This window comes from Drosophila obscura, unplaced genomic scaffold (assembly GCF_018151105.1).
Source record: "Drosophila obscura isolate BZ-5 IFL unplaced genomic scaffold, ASM1815110v1 contig_46, whole genome shotgun sequence".
In the NCBI taxonomy this organism is placed as follows: domain Eukaryota; kingdom Metazoa; phylum Arthropoda; class Insecta; order Diptera; family Drosophilidae; genus Drosophila; species Drosophila obscura.
In genome coordinates, this window is record NW_024542835.1 from 2096401 (window position 1) to 2121363 (window position 24963).

The 24963-nt window shown below is 45.6% G+C and overlaps 1 protein-coding gene across 1 annotated transcript; it reads right to left on the reverse strand.

Moving 5' to 3' along the window:
* Positions 1 to 2055: 2055 nt before the first annotated feature.
* LOC111079818 (polyhomeotic-proximal chromatin protein) lies at positions 2056 to 20601 on the reverse strand. The gene is made up of 7 exons (XM_041595219.1): positions 20129 to 20601; positions 5830 to 6313; positions 5545 to 5743; positions 3328 to 5512; positions 3131 to 3268; positions 2858 to 3065; positions 2056 to 2801 (listed from the first exon to the last, which is right to left on the reverse strand). The coding sequence occupies exons 1-7, from the start codon at positions 20228 to 20230 to the stop codon at positions 2491 to 2493; spliced, it is 3627 nt and encodes a 1208-aa protein (XP_041451153.1). The 5' UTR covers positions 20231 to 20601; the 3' UTR covers positions 2056 to 2490.
* Positions 20602 to 24963: the final 4362 nt, after the last annotated feature.

Here is a 24963-nt window from a genome sequence, read left to right on the forward strand (position 1 = left end):
GAAGTTGTAGGTGTTTCAGTGGATGTTGTCTCTTCAGAAGTTGTAGGTGTTTCAGTGGATGTTGTCTCTTCAGAAGTTGTAGGTGTTTCAGTGGATGTTGTCTCTTCAGAAGTTGTAGGTGTTTCGGTGGATGTTGTTTCTTCAGAAGTTGTAGGTGTTTCAGTGGATGTTGTCTCTTCAGAAGTTGTAGGTGTTTCAGTGGATGTTGTCTCTTCAGAAGTTGTAGGTGTTTCAGTGGATGTTGTCTCTTCAGAAGTTGTAGGTGTTTCAGTGGATGTTGTCTCTTCAGAAGTTGTAGGTGTTTCAGTGGATGTTGTCTCTTCAGAAGTTGTAGGTGTTTCAGTGGATGTTGTCTCTTCAGAAGTTGTAGGTGTTTCGGTGGTGGTTTTCATTGGTAAGTGTGGAATAAATGTAAGCCTCCTCGAGTTGTAGGTTCAGTGGTTGTTTGAGTTGTAGGTGCTTCAGTGGTTGTTGTCTCTTCAGAAGTTGTAGGTGTTTCAGTGGATGTTGTATCTTCAGAAGTTGTAGGTGTTTTAGTGGATGTTGTCTCTTCAGAAGTTGTAGGTGTTTCAGTGGATGTTGTCTCTTCAGAAGTTGTAGGTGTTTCAGTGGATGTTGTCTCTTCAGAAGTTGTAGGTGTTTCAGTGGATGTTGTCTCTTCAGAAGTTGTAGGTGTTTCAGTGGATGTTGTCTCTTCAGAAGTTTTAGGTGTTTCAGTGGATGTTGTCTCTTCAGAAGTTGTAGGTGTTTCAGTGGATGTTGTCTCTTCAGAAGTTGTAGGTGTTTCAGTGGATGTTGTCTCTTCAGAAGTTGTAGGTGTTTCAGTGGATGTTGTCTCTTCAGAAGTTGTAGGTGTTTCAGTGGATGTTGTCTCTTCGGTAGTTGTGGGGGCTTCAGTGCTGAAAGTTACAGCCGTTTCTGTGCTAATCGGTTCTGTAGTAGTTATTTCTGAAGTTACGGTAGTGGTTTTGCATATTGGTAAGTGTGGAAATATAATGCATAAGCCTGATGCTTCTGTTGTTTGCGTTCTTATGGTGGTAGCCAGAAGTACAATCCACAACGCAACAATCACAAAGAAACGCCAGATCTGAAATAAGAAATTCGTTAAGTATAAAAAGAACTTCCCGACCATTCAGCTCCTACCATCTTGGCCTTCCAGAACGCACTGATGCAACATCGATGGGGAAATTATTTAAGTACTTTCTTTCTCGATATTTCTTTTGTATAATTTGGAGTAAAGGCACGAAAAACCACCTTAATTTACGTAAAAAGCTTTTAGATAAGGAATATACATTTTGGGTTGAAATATTTCTGCACTTTGTTTGATGGGTCTGAAATTGTTGTTCAAAAGAACACACAAATGCTGAAACTATACTTATGGTGATAACATTCAACTTTGTTTGGAACTTTGAACCCAAAGATACAAATCCATGGGGAAACTTTTTTACCTGCAGATGTTTCACAGTTGATCGCAATAGTCTGCTGTAAACCAAAGTGCTGTCAGTCGTTTTTCTAAATGCCCACCTCAATCCCGTAAAATTGTCCGCGCAGATAAGCATAGGGGAGCTGCTGAGGAACTCTGCTTGTAAATAAGTTTGGTGCGTTCAGGAAACTCATTAGTGTAATAACAAGAAGGTTAAGAAAATAAATTGAAAAACTCTAAACAAAACATTTTATAGCTGTCGATAAGCTCACATTCTTTACGCTTTGAAGTGAAGCTAAACTTCTAACGATAGAATCTCGGAATCAAGAAAAGCCAACTACGAGTACAACGACTACGACTTCGAGAACAAGCTATAATTAGAATCTAGAGGATCGTTTTGGTGGTTAGCGTGTTTGCACATGACACAAATTAAATTGTTGTGCAACAGTTACATTTTATTTTGAAATTAAACTATCATGGACCAACCAACCCAAAACCAACCCAAGACCACATGAAACATATTTTATGCGTCATGCAAATCATTGCTAATTCAATGGTGTTTGAGGCTACTTACATTTGCATCTAATCAATAATTTGTTTAAACAAAAAGAGTATCCATTTTTGTACTTAACTATATTTTGTTTATTTTACAGAATTTTGTAAATTAATTTGCATTTAATGTAATGCCAAAATAATAAATTAGATATGAACTTAGATTAGATCCCATTCTGTTTCCATACTCTTGGTTTTTACACATTTTTTCTCTTCTCTTAAATTGAACTATTTGTAATGACTGTTTTATGAAGGCGAAAAAGAAAAATACAGGAAAGTTCATGGAAGCACCAAATCTTTGTGTACATCTTCTTTGTCTCTTTGTGGATTTGCACCAGTTTTCGAAAGACGGCAATTTTTTCGGTCCTCCCAAGGCGTTGGCAAGATTTCACTAACAATTTTTGATGTGGTTGATGAAGACTCCTTCTCTTCCTCGCTTAATCTAACTCTTAAGGCTAAACGAAAAACTGCTATAACAAGGCCGATATAATCTCCTTAGACAGTTTTTAATCTCTTCACGCAAGAACGCCGTCCAGGGCATGGATCACTCCATTGGTGGCGGGGATGTTCGATGTGACCATCTGGGCATCGTTGACCTTGATCTTGCCAGCAGACGTCTTCTGCAGAATCACGGTCTTGCCCGTGTACAGCGAGTCCTTAACCTGGTAGAAGCGCATACCGGCGGAGAAGAGAGCTCCAGGCACTATGTGCTTCATGGCAAACTGCTCAGCGGCTTCCTTGTCGTTGTAGAGCTTCTCCAGCGTGTCCGAGTCCAATTCGCTGAAGCTCTTGTCCACAGGAGCGAAAACAGTGTACGTTTTTACACCTTGAGTTGAAGATGATATTCAATGTCAATTATGGATTAAATTCAATAATCCTTACCCTTGCTCTGCAGCTTCTCGGATAGCCCAGAGGTGTATAGGATCTTGAGGAAGTTGCTAAAGCGACCCTCGCGATCAGATTGCAGAGTCTGCAGAAGATCCCCCACCGGCAGTGGGAACATAACACGATCCACGGCATGCGCCACTCCCTGTGGGATCTTGATATCCTTTTTGTTCAGCACAACCATGGCCCCATTGATGGTAGTGAGCTGCATTGGGCGAAATAATCGTTACAGCTAACCAGCTTGGGGAAAGGCATTTAGGGTTCTCTTACAGTGACATCGTTCCACTCCTGGTCGTGCATGTTATACTGATTGACGCGGAGCTGCGTTCCAGCCAGAGACACGCCCGTCATCTCGTCTTGCAGCGTGGCAATTTCAAAGGCTCCGGGGATCACATGGTGCAGCAATAGCTACAAAAGGGCAAATGAGTGACTTGTCTCGGCATGAAGTGTAGTCTTCCCCCACTTACCCCACTCAGCAGCCTTGGATTGGACTGGAATTTCTCCTCGGCGCGCTCGGGTCCACCCAATTGTACTAGGAGATTTTTAAAGGCCTTGTCAGTGGGCACAAAGATGGTGTATGGTCCGGTCTCGTTCAGAATGCTGTCCAAGCCCGACTGGCGGAGGTACTTGGCCATGGCGAAGAGGCCATTCGACTTCAATATCTGCAGCAGATCCTCACTCGGATTGGACAGGACGGAGGACACACCCGGACCAGCCTGGGCTGCCTTCTCTGTGTTCTCGGTCTCCTGGACAAGGGCGTCCGCATACTGAGGCACAGGTGGCAGCAGATCCTGTGTGTGGGCCAGATCCGAGAGACGTTCGGTGACCACCGGCAGGTGGGTGGAGACGGAGCCGCCTCCCAGGTACGAAGAAGCAGTCACCGGCAAGTGGGTGGAGACCGAGCCACCTCCCAGGTACGAAGCAGCGGTCACCGGCGAAGAGCTGTACACTGGAGCGGGCGTGGTGCGGATCAGGCTCGCAGCTGCCGCATTGGCGGTGCTGCTCTCATAAATGGGGCTGTGGCGGGGTGTGTAGGGTGCACTGGTGGTTGTGCTGGTGGTCGATGTCCTGGAGGGATGGTACTGACGATGATTGCTGGGCGTGCCGCGGGATACGAATGGAGCCGGTGTGGTCGTTGTGGTGGTAGTTGTGCTGCTGCTCGTTGTGAGTGGGGCACGGGTGGTCTGGATGATCTTTCCGCTCTTGATCTCCACCAGCTCGTCGTTGGGCAGCGTCAGGCGGGACACAGAAGGTGGCAGCTTGATCTCACCGCTCCTGATCCTCTCCAAAATGCTCTCGACTTCCGCTCCAGTCTGCTTGGTCTCCTTCTCGCCATTGGCCTTGACTCCCTGGATCTTGAAGCTGCCGTCGGCCTGCTCCTCGAGGTACACGTAGGTGGCCTTCTTCTTGGCCGGCAATGCCGCCGGTGCAGGCGTTGCCTTGGGCTCGGACTTTGGGCTCAGACCCTCGATCTCATAGCCATCGGGGATGAGTCCGCGCTGGGCCAGCTCCGCCAAGGAGGGTGGCTCATCCGAATCTGAAGTGATAACGGCCGAGCTGGCGATGCTGTTGGCTCCACTGCTAATTCCCTGTATGTCCCCGGCACCACCACCATATAGAGCTGCCAGACTGGACAGATCCACACCTCCGGGCAGCGATCCGGTTGGGAGGGTGTCGGACTCCTGGGGATCTGGAGAACGCAGGATTTGCACCTTACCACCACCGGGCAGTTCCAGATCCTTACTCTTGCTGGGCGCCACATCGCTGAGGCTCAGCTTGGCCTCAGATCCGAGCGCCTGTTGGGCCAGCAGAGTCTGCAGCTGCTCCTGGGAATATGCTTTCTGGCCCTGCACGAGGTTGGGGTCCGTGGTGCGGATCACCTGGACTCTCTGGCCGTTGGGCAGCAAAAGATCCATTTCGTCGTAGGTATTATTGCCGGTCAGGGGTTGCTGCGGGGCCTCTGAGAGGGCTGCCTTCAGCTGCTTCAACAGATCATCCCGGGCAAAGGTCTTGACTGGCTTCTTGGCAGTTCCCTTCTGGCTGGGAAACTTTCCGAGCTCCGACTTGACCTGGGCGTAGATGTTCTTCTTGGGCGTGGTGGTGGCCTCGGTGGTTGTTGTCGTTGTCGTGGTCGTTGTCGTGGTTGGATGCTCCTTGTAGTACTGCTGGAGGGCGCTGCTGAACTGGTTGTAATCGGTGGGATGGGCCACCGGACGTCCACGTGGCGGTCCGCCGCCATAGGGCGAGTGCTGATAGTTGCCGTTATGCTGGGTGATGATCGTCGGCAGGATGTGCTGCTTGATCTGGTGCTGCTTGTTGAGGAAGTCCTCATGCTGTTGGCGCACCTTGTGCTGCGACTTCTCGTACTGCTTGGCCACAAACTGCTCGTGCTTCTGGATGAGCTTTTGCTTGTACTCCTGATCTGCTGGCTGGGGCTGAGCGGGAGCATTCACAAATTGGTGCTGGAATTGCTGACCTTGGGGCTGCTGCTGCTGCTGCTGCGGCTGCTGTTGGAAGGCTTCTCTCGTGGGCTGCGCTGGGAAGGGTGTGGATTGCAAGGTGCTGAAGAGAGGTGGTACAGGCAGACCCAGCTGGGGTGTCAACTGGTACTGCGGCAGGGCTGGCTGTTGCTGATAGTTGAACTGGCCAGCTGCTGCTGCTGTTGCTGAATGGGATGTGGTGTCTGTTGTGGAATGGTCTGGAAGGTGGGGACGGGCGCCTGGCTGGGCAGCTTCTGTGTGGTCTGAGGCAGAACTTGGGATCCGAACTGCTGGGGCTGCTGGAAGGCAAACTGCTGTTGGGTTTGCTGTTGCTGCAACTGCTGTTGCTGGTAGGTCTCCCTCGAGGGCTGTGGTGGAAAGGCTGTGGACTGCAAGCGGGAATCTGAAAGATAGAGCATAAGATTCGCCAAGGTTTAATTAGGGAAAACTTTGAAACAGTCCTGTAGTTCTATTCTCGATAGATCTTACCAAATTGCTTGTGGCGTTGGGGCAACTGTTGTTGTTGTTGGTGTTGCTGTTGCTGCTGTTGATGGGGGTGCTGTTGCTGCTGGGAACCAGCGTAGTTACGCAAGTCCAAGAAGTTCTGATGATGCAGATCCAGATTGCTGGAAGCCGAGGGAAGCTGCTGCTGCGTCTGTTGCTGTTGCTGCTGCTGCTGCTGAGGGAATTGAGGAGCCGTTTGCAGTTGGCTTTGAGTGGACCGTTGGAACTGTTGATTGCCATGGGGCTGCTGCTGGGTGGGGGACGGTGGCTGCTGCTGCTGGTGCTGCTGCTGTGGGAACTGGCCGAAACGATGCTGCTGCGGTGCCTGGTGGTGCAGATGGGTGTGTTGCTGCTGCTGCTGCTGCTGCTGGCGGTGGGGAATGGGCAACTCGACGCCCGCCTGGACAAAGTTTTGCTGATTGTACTGCTGCAGATTCAGCTGGCGGCGATGCGAGTTGTGAAAGGGCGGCTGCAATGGGAGCAAGAGAAGGCAAAATGTGAGATTACTCGTACAACTTTCCATCACCATTGCATCATCGTGCACTGCTGAAAACCAGCTTCAGATCCATCATCAGCTGGTTTCTCCTTCGCGGGCATGCAATGAAAACTGACACAGAAAAAAGTAAAAGCCCCTCGACTCGCCCCAAAATAGACATGAACCAGTTTCAAGCGGCTGTAACAGCAATCTCTGCTCCATTTTTTTGATGCCAAAAACGAGATAATGCGTCTCCGGATTGGTTGGAGGCTAATGCTCTGGGGTCCTTTTTGGGGGCCACTCGGTCAAGTTGAAGTCCACACGAATGGCACAGTGGCGGAACTTGTTTGCAAAGAGATCACGTAATGATAGACCACAGATCAGGATAACCTAAATTTGCGAACATGCCCCTGCAACCCATCGTGTTTATGGCTAATTTAAAGTTAAATCATCTTTGATTTGTCCTCATATGTAAGTTTTCTTCCTCCCAATTGAACTCTTCCCCATTCGCATGGTAGCCCATTTCCATTGTCTGCCATCTGCAATTGTCATTAGCGAATATCTCCCATAGGGCAAGCCGCTTATACAATCATCCAGGCAAGCACGCCCCTTGAACTGCCTGTCATACAGTACGTATACGCATTGCGCTTGGCCAAGAGAAGACCCAGTCGGACATCGGACAATGATTATCCAACACAGCAGAAGGAGGAGCAGAGATGCGTTGCACAGCGGCGGGCTTAGATCTTGTTTGTTTTGTCGCTTTTTGGCTTATGGCTAAACTGCTGTATGTACAAATTAATTGCACGGGTCATAAATCTTCTGTTTTTGCTGGGCTCCCTCTCCGTCGATGCGAGATTGAGGCGCTATCGGGCTCTCCCCAGACCATCCACAGCTCTTTCTTTTCGCATGGTAATTATGTTGTTGCCGCTAATGCCGCGCCTCATCATGCCGCGGCTGATGTTGTGGATGATGATGATGATGCTGCTGCTGTCAGTGGGGCGGCGTTTGATTATGCAATCTAATCGCAGTCCAATGATGAGCTTGGAGAAAAGTTCAATGTGTTTGGTGGAGGACACAGGTGAACGGGAGAGTTTGGCTGCCTAACATGATTGTATTACTTATATATTTTATCTATAGCTGGCCAGCAAGTATTTTCTGTGCTTGTGGCTTTGGCTTGTCCCATCCAACCTTCGTTGGCGAGTTTTTCAGCTCGTACAATGGCTTGTCATGCATCTGTATCATCAATTTTTGTTTTTCTGAATTCACAATTTTCTTTCTCCTTAAACATGACTTTTCTTTACAAATTGCTCGTCTGGTGAAAACCTCAATCAATCATCCATCAACTGCCAATGGCGATGCCCAGGCAATCAACATCCCAGCCCCAAAGCCACCGAACCCTGTCCTCATAGGGTTTGTCATATTTCTTTTCCCTTTCTTTCAATCCCAGCCTCTCTTTGTGGGTCCGCATGTGTTCGACATGTCAATTTCATGGTTTAGCGTAATCATTCAACATTTTCACGGCACTTGTACTCGTAGGCAAAGCGCTTTCGTTTTTAAATGCCAGTGCGAGCCAAGCCACCAATCAATGACCAGCTAATGCGCTGCGCATGCCCAGTCCCATCGAAGGCACTGGCTGGCTGGCAGGCTGGCAGTTTTTGTGGTTGTTGCTGTCACCAAATGCCACCACAACCCACGCTGGTGATGCCTCACTGTTCACTACTGGAGTTGAATGTGTCAAGTGATTGACGACTAGAGTGTTGGCGTTGTAGCAACTGAGTGTCGGATATCAAAGAGACTATCCAAACATTGGGAAAAACTATAAATCACCATAGCCAAATTATGTTGTATGTATGCATCTTTGGGGGTTTGTCTTCTCGGGGGTTTGTCTAGGATCAAATGGAAATGACTCATTGATAAGACAATATTTTTGCATTTCTTATTGATTGAATATCAGAAGCGAGGGTCACACGCAGTCGAATCTGTTCAAAACTTGCATTAAAATCCGTGGAATGGCCTTCATTGATTAACAACTCATAGTTTTCTTTGGTTGTACAAAGAAAGTCCGTTCCCAAGATGCAGCCAGAAGGGGTTTGGTCAATAGTCATTTAGCCGTCTACAAACACTAATTCATGTCAAATACGTTTTCATTGGAGGGCCGTCAAGTCGAATGGGCATTATGCTAATGAGAGAAGATACGGCGTGCGATTGCCGGCAACAGGTAGAAGAAGTAGTGATGGCAAACCAGTTTATAGATCCCGCCGAAAGCAACATTTTTCACAAGTTTGATGGGGCGTTGTGATCCGTGATGTACCTGTCAGTTACATGACTCGAACTCCCAGCTAATTTGTTAATAATTCATAATTGATTTCACATCACACATCGGGTCCATAGCCTCCTCTGGATGGGATACAAAATGAAAGCGAATTTTGGAAATTTCTTTTCGTTTTCAGTCTCGGTGTTGGTTTTGGTTTTGGTTTTGTTTTTGGTTTCAGTTTCGTTTCGTTTCGCAGTGAAAGTGATTTGTTAGACATTTAGTCAGCAGTTAAGTTGTTTATGCTAATTAGAATTTAATAGTTTAAATCAGAAGATCTGCCACACGCGCCCCAAGAGATATTTCGCTCAATTAAGAGTTACCCAAAAGCCGATGCCGTAAATTCTTCAAGTCCCCAGTTGCGCAACGGCATCGCGGCCTCTTACAACTCGCAAGTTTTCCAGTTTTTTCGGTCATGTCGATGGCGAATGGCCTCCGATTTGGCCCCGTTTCCCCATTGCCTCTCGGATTTCCTGACTGCCCCGCATCCAACCAAGAAACGCATGCCCCAGCTGCATTTGCCTTTACGTTCTGCGCTGAACTGAATTTGAGCTTGTAGAGTTTTTCCCGCTGGCTGTTTGTCTTCTTTGAGATGTTTTTTGGTGGCCTGTGAAGTTTCAAGGTTGTTTTTGGTCAGTCGGCTCTAAAGATCTGAGAATCATTTTGGAGGCGCTTGCAGACGTGTTTTGCAATTTGTGTTCTGGCCATAAAAAGAGATGCACATGTCAGATGTCAGTTTTGGCATCAATTCCAGCTGCTGGCTAATGGGGCACTACTCCACTCGTATGCCGTTGTGGGCTGCTCTTGTATTTTGTTTGTTTGTTTGTCTGTTTGAACAACTGGGCCAATTAAAATTAACTTTTTGTTCTCGGGCTAGTCGAAAAATAAGAATCTGTTTTATGCTTAGTATTTGTCACTGCAGCACCATGAATACACTGTAATTGAATTGATTCGTGCCTGCCTTTGGATTCTCTGCCACATTTCAACATCTGCATAAGTAGGCAATCGTTTACCAAATCTAGGCTAGATCGTTTCCCGAAAATTGATTTATTATTGTGCTGCAATCGGCATTTAACGGCTCATTAAATTGTCTTGCCTATCATCGCAGGGCATCATCTCAATCTAAGTCTGATCTGCGAGATCGTGCTCACATCATTTCAACATCAACATCAGCGTTAGCTATAGCGTTAGCTTCAGCATCGCATCGATCCCATCTGAATACAGTTCAGAACTGACTGTGCATTTTGGGTATGGGTACACGACCACAGCTTCGGTCTTCTATCAACTGCCAGAACTGGTTAGCCCCTCGACAGTGACTGTTGACAGTTTCCACACGGCATAAAATGTGCATAATAAGCTTTTGATGGCATTTGATGGCTTAGTTTTTTGAGAGTTGCTGCCTCATTTCGGGTTCCATTCAGACTGTTGGTCAATCCGAATATTTGGCAATTCCCTTTCACTTTTCCCGACTATCGACAAATGACTGCAGTTGGCACAGAGATCCCCCCAAAAAAGAAACAAATATTTTTGTGGATTTCCTAAAGGCATTTTAATTGCCAACAAAATTGCTTAGCGGCTAAGCAAATAAGTAATTAATTTGCGGCCGCACAAAAGAATGCCCAGCAACAATAGCCCCAGAAGAAGCAGCAGCAACAGCAACAGCAATAGCAAAAAGTGAAATTTACATAAAATTGTGTAATTAACTGAGGTAAGTAAGAAATTGCCTCAAGCGAGGCTTTGGCCAACACCTACAACTACGAGTAGTAGCTACCCAGGGAAAGGGAAAGGGGTATGCTATGGCATGTATCCACTGGCCGCATGGAAGCAAAAGAAGCCGCCCGACAGCAACAATGAAAGGTTCCAGGCAAATGCCGCCAGCACTACAATAAAAGCAGAAACAAGCACAAATGTTATTTAACAATCGCTTTGCACAAAACAAGAAGGGGCCAAAAGAAACTTGGTCAGCTCCGTACTCGTACTCGTACTCGTACTCGCACTCCTCGTTTTTACTGGAGATGCTATCGCTGCCCCAACTCCCAACCTAGCTCACAAAAAGAGAGGGAAACTGCTTGTAAAACTGTTTATAAATTAGCGCGATTTGTCTGCCAGACCCCGAAATCGGCCGAGTATGAGGCTGATGGGGGCTGTATGATTGTGCCTGCCATTTTGGTCAGCTTAAAAGCTTTAAGATCTCCGATACTCCACAAATGTGGGCTAATAAAATAATAGTAGTTATGTTGTATAATGTTTTTGGCAGCGCTTGAAGGAACTCAAATGGAGTATTTTATGAAGATGGTCTCATAAAATTACTATTGGTGTGATGTAACATTGTTTTGAACATAATCTATAGATTAGGCACTATTTTAAGGTATTTATTTTTAGGCTCAGGAATGTAAATTACTGTTAGGAAAGCATTGTGTCTAGGAATACAAATTATGATGTTATAAAATATAATATAAAATATTTATCCAGCCTGAAAATAAAGAACTGGATTCGAGTCTTGTGGAAACTTGTTTAATCATTGCCATATTTTTGTTTCCCAACTTGTGCCACTGTTAATTACATCTCTTGCATCCACAAATCTCCACAAAGATTGCATAATCACATGCATATCCAACTGAGTGGAGAGTTGGTGCAATCTTGACTGTTTTAGCACTTCAAACTGGAGTGACACACAAACTCAACGTGCGGGTAATTGAGTTCGCGAATTAAGCAGAGTGCCAATGGCAAAAGTTGCACAAACTGACTTCCTGGCAGATGCACTTCCACCTACATACATACATGTACATGTATCACAACACCCACGCGACCCACACAGGTAGCTGCTATTTGGCCCACGGAGTGTGGAGCACCTGCAGCGGGCTGTCGACTCTCGAGAAGATTTGTGCATGGAAGCTGCTCTCATATACGTTTAATTTGACACACTCTGACACTTTTTACGAGCCTCGAAGATTTATTGTATCATTAGCACTGTCAGGGGCAGGCGCCTGCTGATGAGCAGCCATGATGCTGTGTCTCGCAGATGCTCGTACTAAACTGATTCGAGCAATTGTAATTTGAATAAACCCACTTCTTTTTTCGGCTTTGGCTTGGTTTTGGGCATGAGAAATTTGGGTTTATGGGCCAGTTGTTTTTTGGACAATTAACATGTTCATATGGCTAATTGCAAATGGTTTTTTAAGTCAATACTTAAACAGAGCTTCGTTGTGCTTTTCGGATGTTAGTCTCGAGGGTAATGGACAAGATGAGAAATCTGTCCGAAAAGGGGAAGGTCAGCACTAGACTAGAGAACTTCAAATAGAAAGTGAGTGAAGAAAAGAAGTCCGATGGGAAATTCAGACAAAGATGCGAACAATACATACGAGTGTGCATGAGCACTCGCACCTATGCCCCTCTCGACCATTATTTCCAGTGATTAGGTGCGTCAATCCATCACCACCAAGACCTTAATCATCTTCCCAAACAAACGACTCAATTTTCAACCTCAACACACTTTCAATTTCCAAACCACGTTAAGCGTATCAGCCAAACAATATCATAACACAATTATTATTTCGCCGACAATCGTCTGAAAGATCCTCATAATTATTAAACCCGAATTGCGTGTCAGTACAACATAAAATACAAACCTCTAAAAATTATATTATTGCTGGAAATAAATTTAAATACGCTGCAATTTTACTTTCCAATTCAATAAATTTGGCGCACGCAGCTAAGCGAATTGCGTGCCACAATATATCTTTGTACGAGTATCTCTGCCTTGTCTGGGCTTCGGCTTCTCCCCGATCCGGGGATTTATTTGCTTGGGTCGGTCTGTTGATGGACAGTAGTAAACAATCGGGAGAACCATCAAAAGTATTGTAGTTTCGCTTTCATTGCAATTTTGGCTTGCTCAAGAGATGAGTGCCCGAGAGATTTGCATTCATCGGATTTCGTAACTCAATTTCGCCGTGAAACTCCATTGACGGAGCCCCGACACGCCCAGTCCTTTCCACGCTCATCAACATCAACCCGCCGCCGTTTTTAACGGCCAAGTTTCGGACCTTTGTTACACGAGTGCCCATCATCCCAGTCGCTTGTCGCTTGTAGCTTGTAATTTCTGTGTGCAATTTTTTTCTCCATTCATCCAACTGCCTGCCTTGTCACTGGGAATTTCAATGGCGCGATATGCGGAGCACAACATCTTAGATATTTCTCCAAAACCAAAACCAAGACCAACTCGAACGCGTATTTACTTTAGTGACTTCGGAGCCATTGAGTTGGGACTGTTTGTCTTCTCATTTTCATGGGCTGTCACTTGAATTGATGCCCCTCGATTGCAATTGATGCGAAGTATTAAGCTTTTGTCGCGTTCGGCGTTCCGAGATATGTACGAGTATGTGGGTCAGGCAGTTGTTTCGTTAGGGGTCTACGTTTATGTGGGTTTCGACCTTGGCTAACATTTCGACTTGGCGAATTGTGGGAAAAGTGTGAAGGTGTAAGGTCGAGGTGTGTGTGATCATGGTGGCAGTTCTCCTACGAGTTAAGTATTTGTCTGTGAGTTTGGCTCGTCCTACAACGTCTGGCCTAAGCTCTAAGATACTCATCCTTCTTGGCTATCTCAACTCGAATAAACCCATTTGGGCATTCCTCGATGCAACAGTTTCACCCACTCACCGCTGTCTGTACCCCACTGTTCGTATCAGATCTTTCTTGGGAGTCCGTTTTAGAGTCTGTCTAGTGCATTAATTACATATTAGCAATTCCTCGGCAATGCTGATGCATTGGAAGCTCTCAGGCATGCAACTGCATTTGGAAATGTGCCCCCTCCGGGCATATCATTTGTCAAATGGGCCGCCGCCATTGTTCGGAGTGGAGCGGAATGAAAAACCTTTTCATATTCAGCTGGAATTCATAATTTATGGGTTAGCAGTGCGCCACCGCCAGCGCTAACTGACTCGGATTCGAAAGTGAAGTTCTTTTAATTATACCTACTCCGCCCCGCTCCCTGAATTTCATAGGAACCAATTAAGTCGTTTTTGAGATTATATCCGCTGCCCCATCGGAGCTGAGCTGAGCTGCCTCGTTGGTCTTGATTCGCCAAATGCTCACATTGCTGGCTTCCAGGCTGGTCTCGTGCCCGTTTCTGTGTCTGGTCACGCAAGCTCTGCGCCAGGTCCGCCGTTCCGCGAAAGAAGTCTCTCAGAGGTCTGTACATGCAAATTACGGAGGGTCTCTGGCCTCCGGCCTCCGGTCTCCGGTCTCAGGTCCCTGGTCTAAGGTCTTGGGGTCTATGGTCTGACAAATGTTTCGAGTTGCCACCGCGGTACCCAGAGCTCGGAACGGGAGTCAGTCGGAGTCAGTAAACTGTTTTGCTGCAGTTCGTGACAGTTTTAAGCAATTACCCGCATAGGACGGAACGCGACAATGTCGTTAGACCCATCTGGCCGGCTCGCTGACCATTGTTCAGCGGTTACTAACCCCAGCCGGCGCTGGAACTTGAGGTTGGACGCCAGTTAGCCGTCGGATGGGAGCCCCATACATATGTCAGTAATCTGAGAATATTGCTAAGCGTTTATCGGTTTCTGAAATCTCCGTAGCTAGTTCTCCGGCTGATCAACTCTTGCGGAGCGCTGCTCCGCTCACTAGATCGATACACATTCGAGATTTCTTCACCCCAGACTCATTTGAGTTTATGAAATCGAAAGCCGAATGCATCTTGCCTCGCATGCCCAAGTGATGCACTCAAATGCGCAGCCGAAGCCGCAGCGAAATGAGAAGAAGAGGAGAACCGCACAGCAAATTAAATTTTATTATTTGCAACAAAACGAAACACTTTGGGGTGCCGAAGAAGACGAATAAGACGCCGCCAGCGAATGGAAAATGCAACTGAAATGCCAGCTCTGGAACTTCTGCGGTGCTCAAAATCAGCGAAGCTTGCGAAAAGTGTTTTTCTTTTTCTTTTGATTTTGATGTTGCTTTTGTTTTTGTTGTGTTTTCTTCAATCCACTCCAATCCACTCCAGTGCAGTGCAGTGCAGTGCAACAATAAACTGAAAGTGGCAGACTGAGGCTGCGGGAGTGGGGCCAAAGTTTTGGGGTATTCGGTCGGCCGCTGGCGATAATGTGCCATGAAGGAGCCGCGAGGGCGGACGGACGCTGGCTGCACCAGAGTGTGAAGTGGGTTGCAGCTTGTTGCAAGTTGGGGGCGTGTTTGGACCTGACAGGTACTAACCAGAGTATCTCCTCTCGAGGGCTTTGACTTCCCCGATGCGGAGTTGCATCAGCACTGCTGCATCCACTGTTGCTATGATCTTTCACTTTGCCCTATAATTTTTGTCTTTTTTCCTCACCAAAGAAAGTCCTGCGATTATCAAGCATGCTAAAATATAACGTAATTCCAATAATATTTTTCATATGCAATGACCCAACCCGAATTTGAAATGCGATCCTTGTTCAATTAATTTTTGCACAATTCACAGACGAAAGTTAGTGCTGCTTTTCAACAGTAATCCGTTGCACCACGAAAACCACAAAAATGCCATTAAATAATTTCTTTTGTAAATTTTCTACGCTCAAAACAGAAATAAAGTGCAAATCAATGGACAAGTTTTTAGTTGTTTTAGGCACGGCGAACGAACCCCACAAAACTTTGACTCCCACCAAACAGCCAAGAGGAAAACAAACAAATTATGCAACTCGTCGTCGACTTGCAACATCTCTCGGCAGACCAGGCCAGACCAGACCCAACCAGACCCAACCAGGCCCCAGCAGCAGTTGCAGATGCCATTGCAGTTGGAGGCTGCCACTGCCACACCACCACCACCATCATCATCAGCAGCATCATCAGCATCATCAGCAGCAGCGGGCTATTTGAAATCTTGTTTTGGAACTCTGTGCCAGCAACAAACGCTTCTTCATTTTCGCGCAATAAACTTTTCACCCAGACAAAAGGCAGAGCCACAATAAGAAAAACGAAAGTGCAACAGCATCGGGCAATAACGGGTTGCCCAGCTTGAGCTGCCTCGGGAGGCTCGGAGGCTCGGGACGATCCCGGTCCCTGTCCGGGCAAGATCTTTGGGCTTGGCTATTGCATTACGTGTGGGGTAAGCGAAGCCTCGACGAGGATCGTTTGACTTTTGGCCATATTCGTGTTGAGTTATGGCGAGAAAGAAGATGCAGCTGAGGCTGCCACCGCCGCCAAACCCGTTTCACGTGTCGTATGAGTAATGCGGAAGTTGACACTTGCTGCACTGGGTACTGGGTATTGGATACTGCTGCCTGTTGCCTGCTGCATGGTGGGTGAAAATTGCCTTGATATATTTACTGCGCATAGCACATCCAATTGCGGCATTCATCGGGTGACTCCGATTTCCAATTCCTATTTGTCGTAATTCGTAATTAGGCAACAATAACTATGAGAAAACCGATTTTGCTTGAACATTATCTGACATTGCTGCTTTTGGGAAATCCAAGCGACTTTTAATGACCCCAAAGAAGAGAAGCTGCTCGGCCGCCTGTCAATAACAGGCGATGAGTTATGTCGCCGAGCCCTTTTACTTTCTTTTCCCTTCCCTTCCCTTCCCTTCCCGTCCCGTCCCATCTGACAGATGCTGTGCTTCATTTTAATGGCAGAAAGGTTTGCCCGCAATTGGCATGTGAAATTATTGTTTCCCCAGATAATGCCACCGATCGTTTCCATTAAATTACGCGGAACAGACGCTCCGTTTGGGAGAGATCACAGTTCATGTTAATGACTTAATAATTGAGAAGTCGGAAGAGTAATGGGGAACCATACACGTGTCCCCCAGTCTGCGGGAGATCCGCGATTCGCCTTCAAAGTTTTCCCAGCCAATGTTGCGACGTTCTATTTAGGCTCCCCTGTAGGTCACGGACTGGTGAAACTCATTTGAACATAAAGGATTTCATAATCAAAGTTATATCACAATTCCAATTACATTTTACATTCGTTTCCTGGGCAGCCCATTCCCCTTTCCGCTTGCTCCTCTGCCCAATCAGGCATGACATTCACTATTCGAACCATTTTCCTCTCATTCAAAAGCGAAATTGATTTAATTCTCAATCAGTTGGAAACCAGTTGGAAGCACAGCAAATCAAATTAAATCAGACCGCACGGCGTCCAACGAAAATAAATAAAATTGAGAAAGAAGTAACTAATGGTGGGGCAGACCCAGACCCAAACCCACCAGACCCCAATTGGGCCTCCTCTCAGTGTGTGATTAGCGTTCAATTATTTTATTTGTTTGTGGTTGGCAGCTGAAAGGCGATCTCAATGGGATTTGTTTGATGCGAATCGATTTAGTGTGGCGCCTGGCTAATGGCAGCTTGTTACTTTCCTCAAGTGGAAAACTGCAGAGACGCCATCAAAGGCGATTGAGGTGCGATGATTGGGCCCTAAGCGTGATTAGCTCTCGAGCCCTGGCAAGTGCCATCATCCTCTCTCTTTCGATCGGACACCTTCCTGTGCCCCAACAAAACAACTTTCATTTTTCAAGCCAAATCCATTAACAGTTTGTCACTTTACCGAAATATCTTTCAGATAAATATGCAACCGAACCACAATATTTATAAAGATCTCTCGATTGACCCACTTTCCATGCCATGAAAACGACCAGAACCAAACTCGCAAAAAGAAATTACAATGAAATGCGGCGACTTGTTATGATTGTTACTGTGGATGTGGCTGTGGCTGTGGCTGTTGCTGTTGCTGGTGGTGCTGCGACAACAAAAGCGAACCGACAATGAACAGGTTGTAGGGCCGGACCGAGGGCCTGTCAGATATATAAAATGATTGCCAACCAGTTTCCGTGAATGCCATGCCCCCAAGTAAATCAATGGGAAATGTCTGTCATATTTTTGGCTTCAGGCCACATTTAATCGAAATTGATAAGCTATCCCATTAATAGGTAAAATTTTAAATGTAAGATCGGTTGTATAATATAATGTATGCCAATATTGGCTCATTTGGATCGGTTATCTATTAAAGATAACGAATCATGATTGTTGCACTATATAGTTTAAAGCGTTTTTAAAGAAATATTTTGTATCCATGTTAGACTATGTGCAGCTAATGGAATCTTTCTTTTCTGCTTTGAATTTTTTTATCTTCTAGTCAAGCATTTATCTCTTGCTTCTGTTTATATGTGTTTATATGTGTACTCCACAAAAGTGAAAGCCCAAGAAGAAATAAATAAAAAAATCTGTTAAATAAACGCAAAATATACGACGAAACAAAAAACTTTTGCAAACAATTTGGCAGGCGGGCAGAGGCAGGCCCAGCAAAACATGTTCGGCGACAGCAAATTGTTGTATCTGTCTGGATGCGGATTTCTGTATTGGGGACCGCGACTGGGACTGGGACTGGGACTGGCACTGGCACTGGAGCGCATGCGCAGTGAACTCTGGACTGAATGGACATGGACGCTGGGCAACAGATGTTGCTGAGCAGACGATTGCCATGGCCTGGCTGCCAAGTTGGCGGCAATTTCTGTTTACACGACACAGCAGCCCAACTGCAAATGCTACGTGAGGCAATATAAATGTACAAAATAATAAAAGTTAAAATAAAATTAAGCAATAGCAAAAACAAAAACCGAATCGCATAAAGGAAATTGCAGAGCCACCGAAAAGATTCCAAGTCCCAAAAGCAAAACAAAGCAAAACAAAAGCTCTTAAGACAGGCAATGCAGCTTCGAATCCAACTTTGGCTTCGACCAGTTCCTGTTCACTGCCAGACTGCCAGACAAAAGGAAGATGATGATACGGCTGAAAAGCACTTTTTCCCTCTTTGTATTCGGCTAAGCCTTTGCTGCTGTTGCAACCGCAATCGCAATCGCAGGCCATTGGCATAGCAAACTTATGTCAATGGTGAGAGATGATGCTGGCAGCTATCTGGTCCAAGACACGTTTTTCCAACGCTTTGGAAAAATTTTAAAGTTATTGAAAAGGAAATCGGCAAGTCAATGGCTGCGTCGAAAGGTTAAGGACAATTCAGTCCGGGATGGGATTCATCTGAAGAAATTTGTGGAGGGTTAAAGAAATTCAAGGGATACAAAAGAGAGTCTGAATTAAAATGATACACGTATTTGTCTTCTTTTGTTTATCGTACATGCAGTCAAAAGCCACCTCAGCCCTGATGATCAATGTCTCTTCATCTTTCTTTACTTTTACCTTCAGCTCCAGCTCCAGCCCATCATAATCGCGTATCAAAATATTGCCTGCAGCTTCAACGATATCGAAATTAATCTTTTTATGTAATCCAAGTCTCAATTATAGGCATTAGTTCATCCTAACATAAAACTTAGGCAACCAAAAAAAAGAGGAGACAACAAAACTGATGATTTCACATCGTAAATTGTTGTGGCTTTTGGCCAAAAGTTTTCGGACTAAGCCATGAAAGTGAAACTGTAGCAGCGGATGCCAAACATGATCGGCTTACATCAACATGAGCTTGAAGCCGAGATCAACTCCCAATCAAACTTAAAGATAATCAATTATCTAGGTGATAACATAAATATCTTCAGAGACCTTCAACTTTGCTCAGCCCCCAGAGTTACTCCATAGGAAATTCTCAAACATTCACATGACTGTGCAGTTTGCGGTTCATCCGCTGTCGAAAGAGGGTTTTCTTTTTGTATTCAGTTTCTTGACCACTCCAAGCGAACAGGTTTACTCAGGTCTACACCGGCGATGCCTTAAACGTTGTCTCATGCCTTTATGGCTCTTACTCTCAGCCAGCCCGATTCGTGGCGCTTTGCTTCCTTTGCATCTTCATTTAATCAAGATCCGTACCCCCCGTACATCTCGCCAGGCCGATCAAAATATTTTTGTGAAAAGGGAAAGTTCATTGAGGCGTTGAAAATCGTTTTCGTTTTCGTTTACAATGCTGCCAGCACACATTCTTCCACAATTAATATTGAAATCTGAATACAAATATTTGAATAATTGAATTGTTAAATAGCCGCTTAAGATCGGACCTCAAACTGGGCCTCAGTTGGGCTGCGTCTCGTCTATTGATAGAAAGTCTTATGCAAGTCTGTGGAATTTTTAGACTGGGATTTAGGCGCAGTCTCTGAAAACTTGTCCCACCGAAAAAGTGTTTGGTGTTTGACATATTTATGTACGTATGAGTACTACCCAGCGGCAGGGCAGGAAACTTTCTTTGGGATTCCATTTTGGCCAAGAGTCTGAGCGAACAAAATAAAAACTGTGTCAATTTGGTGTCCACAATAAATATTTGCATAACATTCAATGGATATGCAAATTCTGTGTTAAATATTTCTTTCTTTTATTTATATGATTGCTTGGCACACATTTGGCCTGGGTTGTTTGGGATGAATGACGTTTATGAAGCACAGCCATTGTCAGTGGCAGCCAATGTGGAACATCGTCTGAACTGACACAGATTTGATAGATTAACGAGACTCGAAAACTGATAAATAATGTTGAATTTTAACGTTACATAAACAAGGATGTATTTGTTCCGAATGCAAGACTTACCGCATTATGAAGCCCCGCATTGGGTGGCGGAATAAATCCCTGTGCATTCGCCGTGACCACCCACAGGCACAGAGTGCCCCACAGTGCCAATGAGACTCGCATGATTCACCGAAACACCGAGTCCAATATATTTTATGTTGGATCAATCCAATATCGTTGCACTATTTTCTTATAAAACAAACACGATGGAAGGGCGCGCGAGAAATGTCTGTCTGATATGCGACAGGGAAACGACAAGACAACCAAACGAAACACAAAATCAAAATCCAATTCAACTTTTGCCAGAGTTATTTTCGTTTCGAATCGTTTTCTATTTGCTTTATGCAAATGATGCAGTTTCTGTTTCTTTTTTCGGATCTGTTTAAAATTCCGTTAACGTTTGAGGCGCGCTGAGGAACTGGGAGCTGCAGGTGGAAGCCACAGACACGACTGGTCCGGTAAAAGTTCGAAGACTAACTGAAGATCATTAAACGTTTGGTAACAATTTAAGCCAAGCTCGCGACGAAGATGCCAAAACGAAGACTGCGACTCAGACGCTGACGCTGACGATGGGGCTGGCGCATCGATCGCACACCGGCAACATGTTGCCAGAGTCGAAGAGGGAATGAGCCTCGGCCTCGGCTACGTTTTGGCCTGGCAAATACCGAAGAGAAAGCAAAGAGCGCAGATGAGCGCTCGAAAGAGAAAGTGTTGCCGAGCAGAGTCGGCAACATGAGGAAATGCCATGCAGAGAGCTTGGATTTTTCGCGTGAATCATTGTCGGAGCGTCGGAGCGCTTATCGAACCCAGAAGTGGCCCATCCACATCTAAAAGCCATCTTCTGCGATTGCCATTGCCAGCCATCACGTAGCCGACTCGGAAGTGCAGTTAAGCACTCGGATGGGGGCGTCCGAGAATTCGAGTTCGCGCCAAAAAAATTGTGTACTTACACCGTTTAAAGCAGCATCGTGGCCCACAGACGTGTGTCTATCAGCTCTGCCCTGTCGCCGTCCACAGTAGCCCCTGAAAGCTGAATTCCATGCTCATTGCCGCATTAATTATGACTTTATGGCACTTTTGTTGAACAAACAATTCATCTGCAGACTGATTCATATATTTATGATGTGGCCATGATTAATGCTCTGTTTCCAGTTCGGTTGTGTGTGGCTCCGGGTATCCCGCTGCGAACGCAGAAGGCGATCACTACCTACTTACATCACAGCACATCAAATCTGGTTGGAAGGGGATCAGCATGTCATTATGCTTGATTTGATCACTTAATGGATGGTCACGCCATGAGTAGTTCGGGGATTTGTTTGCGGATGGAATTGATTGAGCAGGAACTAAAAGTATTAAATTTTGTATCAGAAATAGCCCTGACTATTACCTGCTCATCCTCCTATTCAAGCTCTTAAGAATATTTCAGTTTTCCCATATGATATTTAACCATCCAAACCAACGTTGAATGTCTCTTTCGTTTGCACTTATATTTTTCCCTTTGACTCGGGAATTCGGTCATTTTCCCTCGCGATAATCTCTGTAAAACTTTCCCAATTCTTCTGACCTAGCCAACCGATCGAGTAAGTTTAATTATTAAATTGATTTCCTCTTGTATAACAAGTCATTCACAGTTTCAGACACAGAAAAACGCATTTCTTATCAGAAAACATCGTTCAACAAATTATTGCATTTCCAGCTTTCCACCCAATTACCGCAGCAATTTTCCCAGATCCCCAAACATTTCAGTGGCGGGTACAACGTCTAATCAACTAATCCATCAATCAGTTTATCAAATGCCCATTTCATCGCCGGCTTCAAAAATAACATTTCACTTTCCGACCCCAAACGGCCAATTATCTGAAGCCCCAAATGCAATTCTAGAAAATACTCGTAGTCGAGCTCCATTCAAGTAGCGATTGCATAATCAGCAAGCGCCAGAGAGCTTATCAGGTTCGGCTTTGTGCCCAAACAGACAATGATAATGGCCCATGATGATACTGGGGTTTCGATTCGGGTCCCTCTCGCCGGTCGGTTGTCCAAGTCATTGACTGACTGCCGTCCGGCTCTCCTCGGGTCTTTTGTAGCTTTTGTGTGCTTAAACTTTATTTGATGGCTTTCTTTGTTGACCGATCGGGCTGTGAGAAAAACCTTTACACAATATCCAAATCGGTGGAAAATATTTTCACCTGCTAGCGGGCTGGATTGAATTGTTTGCACAATCCCAAGAGATGTACGGGTATTCAGGAAGTTAACCCCTTGTCAAATCAATTTCTAATTACTCGATTTTTAATTTCTTTTTTCATAGTTTCTTCGTGTTTATTTATCCCTCTCTCTCTGTCTTTCCCACTTTGTATATTCAGGTTCGGGTTTTTGTAATTACTTCCCACACACAGCGCCAGTTTTGATTGATAATTGCCAATTTCGCTGTTTTTTTAATGGGATGCCATCAACATTGGCTCCCAGGGTCACACGCAAATAGATACAAATGTCCAGTGGCAGTTGGGATGTTGTCTGCCATCAATTACATCCATCCGAGGGTAACTGTGTTGCGGCTCCAAATTGGTAGTGCCTCCCAGCATCTGTCTGCCCTTGTGGACAGTCATCTAAGTTTCTTTATATGATCTGCAAAGCCTTGCCCTCACTACATACTAAGCAGCCGGGCTGGCCTCTGGCAAAGACATTTATGTCTAGCTGCAATTTATTTTACGGCAAACGATATAAAATATTTTTCGAGCCGCCGCTCCCTCTCACAAAAAGTGAGGGTAGGTGCCATGAATGACCTCATGGATAATTCCACGAAAGAAAGGAAATATCATAAATGTAACCCACTGAAAAGCCATACGCGAAGATCAGCGAGAAAAGTTCTCAAGCTGCGAATAAATGACCTTAGATTAGAGCATGAATAATTTGCACTTTCGAAGACTAGCTCCAAATAATGATGAATGGGTAACCAATGGACAGTCATATATCTGCCGAAGATTAACCGAACAACAAAAGCCAGTTGGCACTGGCCAGATAGCCAGATAGCCAGACAGCCAGACAACAAAAACTGAAACACCGAAAAAGACTAAATGCTTTACAAATAGCAACAACAAACTGCTTGAGGGAGAAAGACTTTCACCTTGCGACGAATAATCACAAGAAGAAAGAAAAAATATAAAAACACAAGCCGCAGAGAAGAGGCAGACGAAGTCGAAGCAGAAGCGGCCTTCGAGAGAGGAGAGCCTCCATCTCCATGCCACGGACCCGAAACTCCCAACCAAACCGAACACAGCCGAGCCGATTCGAGCCCGGCCTGCGATGGCCTCACCTGGCAACAAGTGGGCAGGCAGGCAGGCAGGCAGGCACCAGTCGACGACAACTGTGAGGGAGGGGATCATGATCGCCGGCAGAAGACGAAGAAGGCGCTGAAGAAGCCACCGCAGCCGTACGTCAATAAACCTTTGACTCAATGACGCTTACGGCCTGGGCTTATCACTCGCGCGGCCCGAGCCCCTCATGGGGAATCGGTTCGGTGTGAACGATCATCGCGGGATCGTGAGCTGGCAACTTTTACTTTTCATTCAAGAATGAGGCGGGCTCTTCGACGCATCTGGGGATTAAGTCATATGGCGGATCCGAAGCGCGTACTTAGAATTCTACTTTCCCCGACATCTTGCGCCTTTTTAAGCCCCACGCAGCACTTAGGAGTCAAAAGTGAAAACAAAACGCTGCGCATTTGAAGCTGTCAAGCTGATGACAGGCCGAAGATTTTCTGGTACGCCACAGTACAGTAGGTCTGTGTGTTTCTAGCTGGTCTCCAGCCGATTGCTCCGAGTTCGAAGTCATTTTGGATAATTGTCTAATCGTTAAAGTTTATTGAATATCTTGTCAAATGATCCCCAAAAGTAATTACTAAGTCCAAACCAAAACATAAGAAATATACAAGTCTTAACTTCACACTGAAACTGGCAACTCTGTTTAGACCCTGTCGGAAATTGCATAATAATTCACGCAAACATCAAAAAAGATACAACAAATATCAGCAAACCAATAACAGCTTTTTCCCCCCCCCCCCCCCCCCCCCCGCGGGTTTTTTTCCCCCCCCCCCCCCGGGCGGGCGGGGGGGCTCCCTTTCCCCCCCCCCCCCCCCCCCCCCCCCCCCCCCCCCCCCCCCCCCCCCCCCCCCTTTTTTTTTTTTTTTTTTTTTTTCTTTTCCCCCCCCCCCCTTCCCCCCCAAAAAAAACTAAATGAGCCAACGCGAAGAGCCCTCCCGGGCATCCCAAATGGTGTCACGTGGAATCATTATTACCGACACCATCGTTGGGAAAGAAGAAGCGGCGCTGACACAATGGAAGAAAAATGAATAATAATTTGTGATAACCTATTATTGCTTCCGTTTGAATTAGATTGATTGCGTAGATGGAGATTTAACAAACAATGCACGAAATAAATGTAGCCAGGGTACCCTACATCAGGTACTTACTGGAGGTAAATAGGAATCGATTAATGTTTATTTAAAAAGTATGGAAAATTACTTTGTTCATTATTGTTTTCAGTTTTAGTGGAAAACTTTTCTTTACACTGAGAAGCCGACTGTTAGTTGCATCTGTAAAGTATTCGTTTGGCAGAAGATTTCCTACATGCGCAAGCCAGAAAGTATGCAAACGGAATGGATGTATTTTATATGTAGAGTACGTGTACTCCTACATCGACATCTACATCTGTACACAACACAGTGCACTGTGGGCGGAAATGCCGTTTCTTTTGGCATATCCCTCAAAATTTGTGGACAAGAATGTTCTGGGTTTTACCACAGTTTTGAAATTTTAGCTATTACCCTCTTTTGCTGGCAATTTCAATCAATATCAATTTCA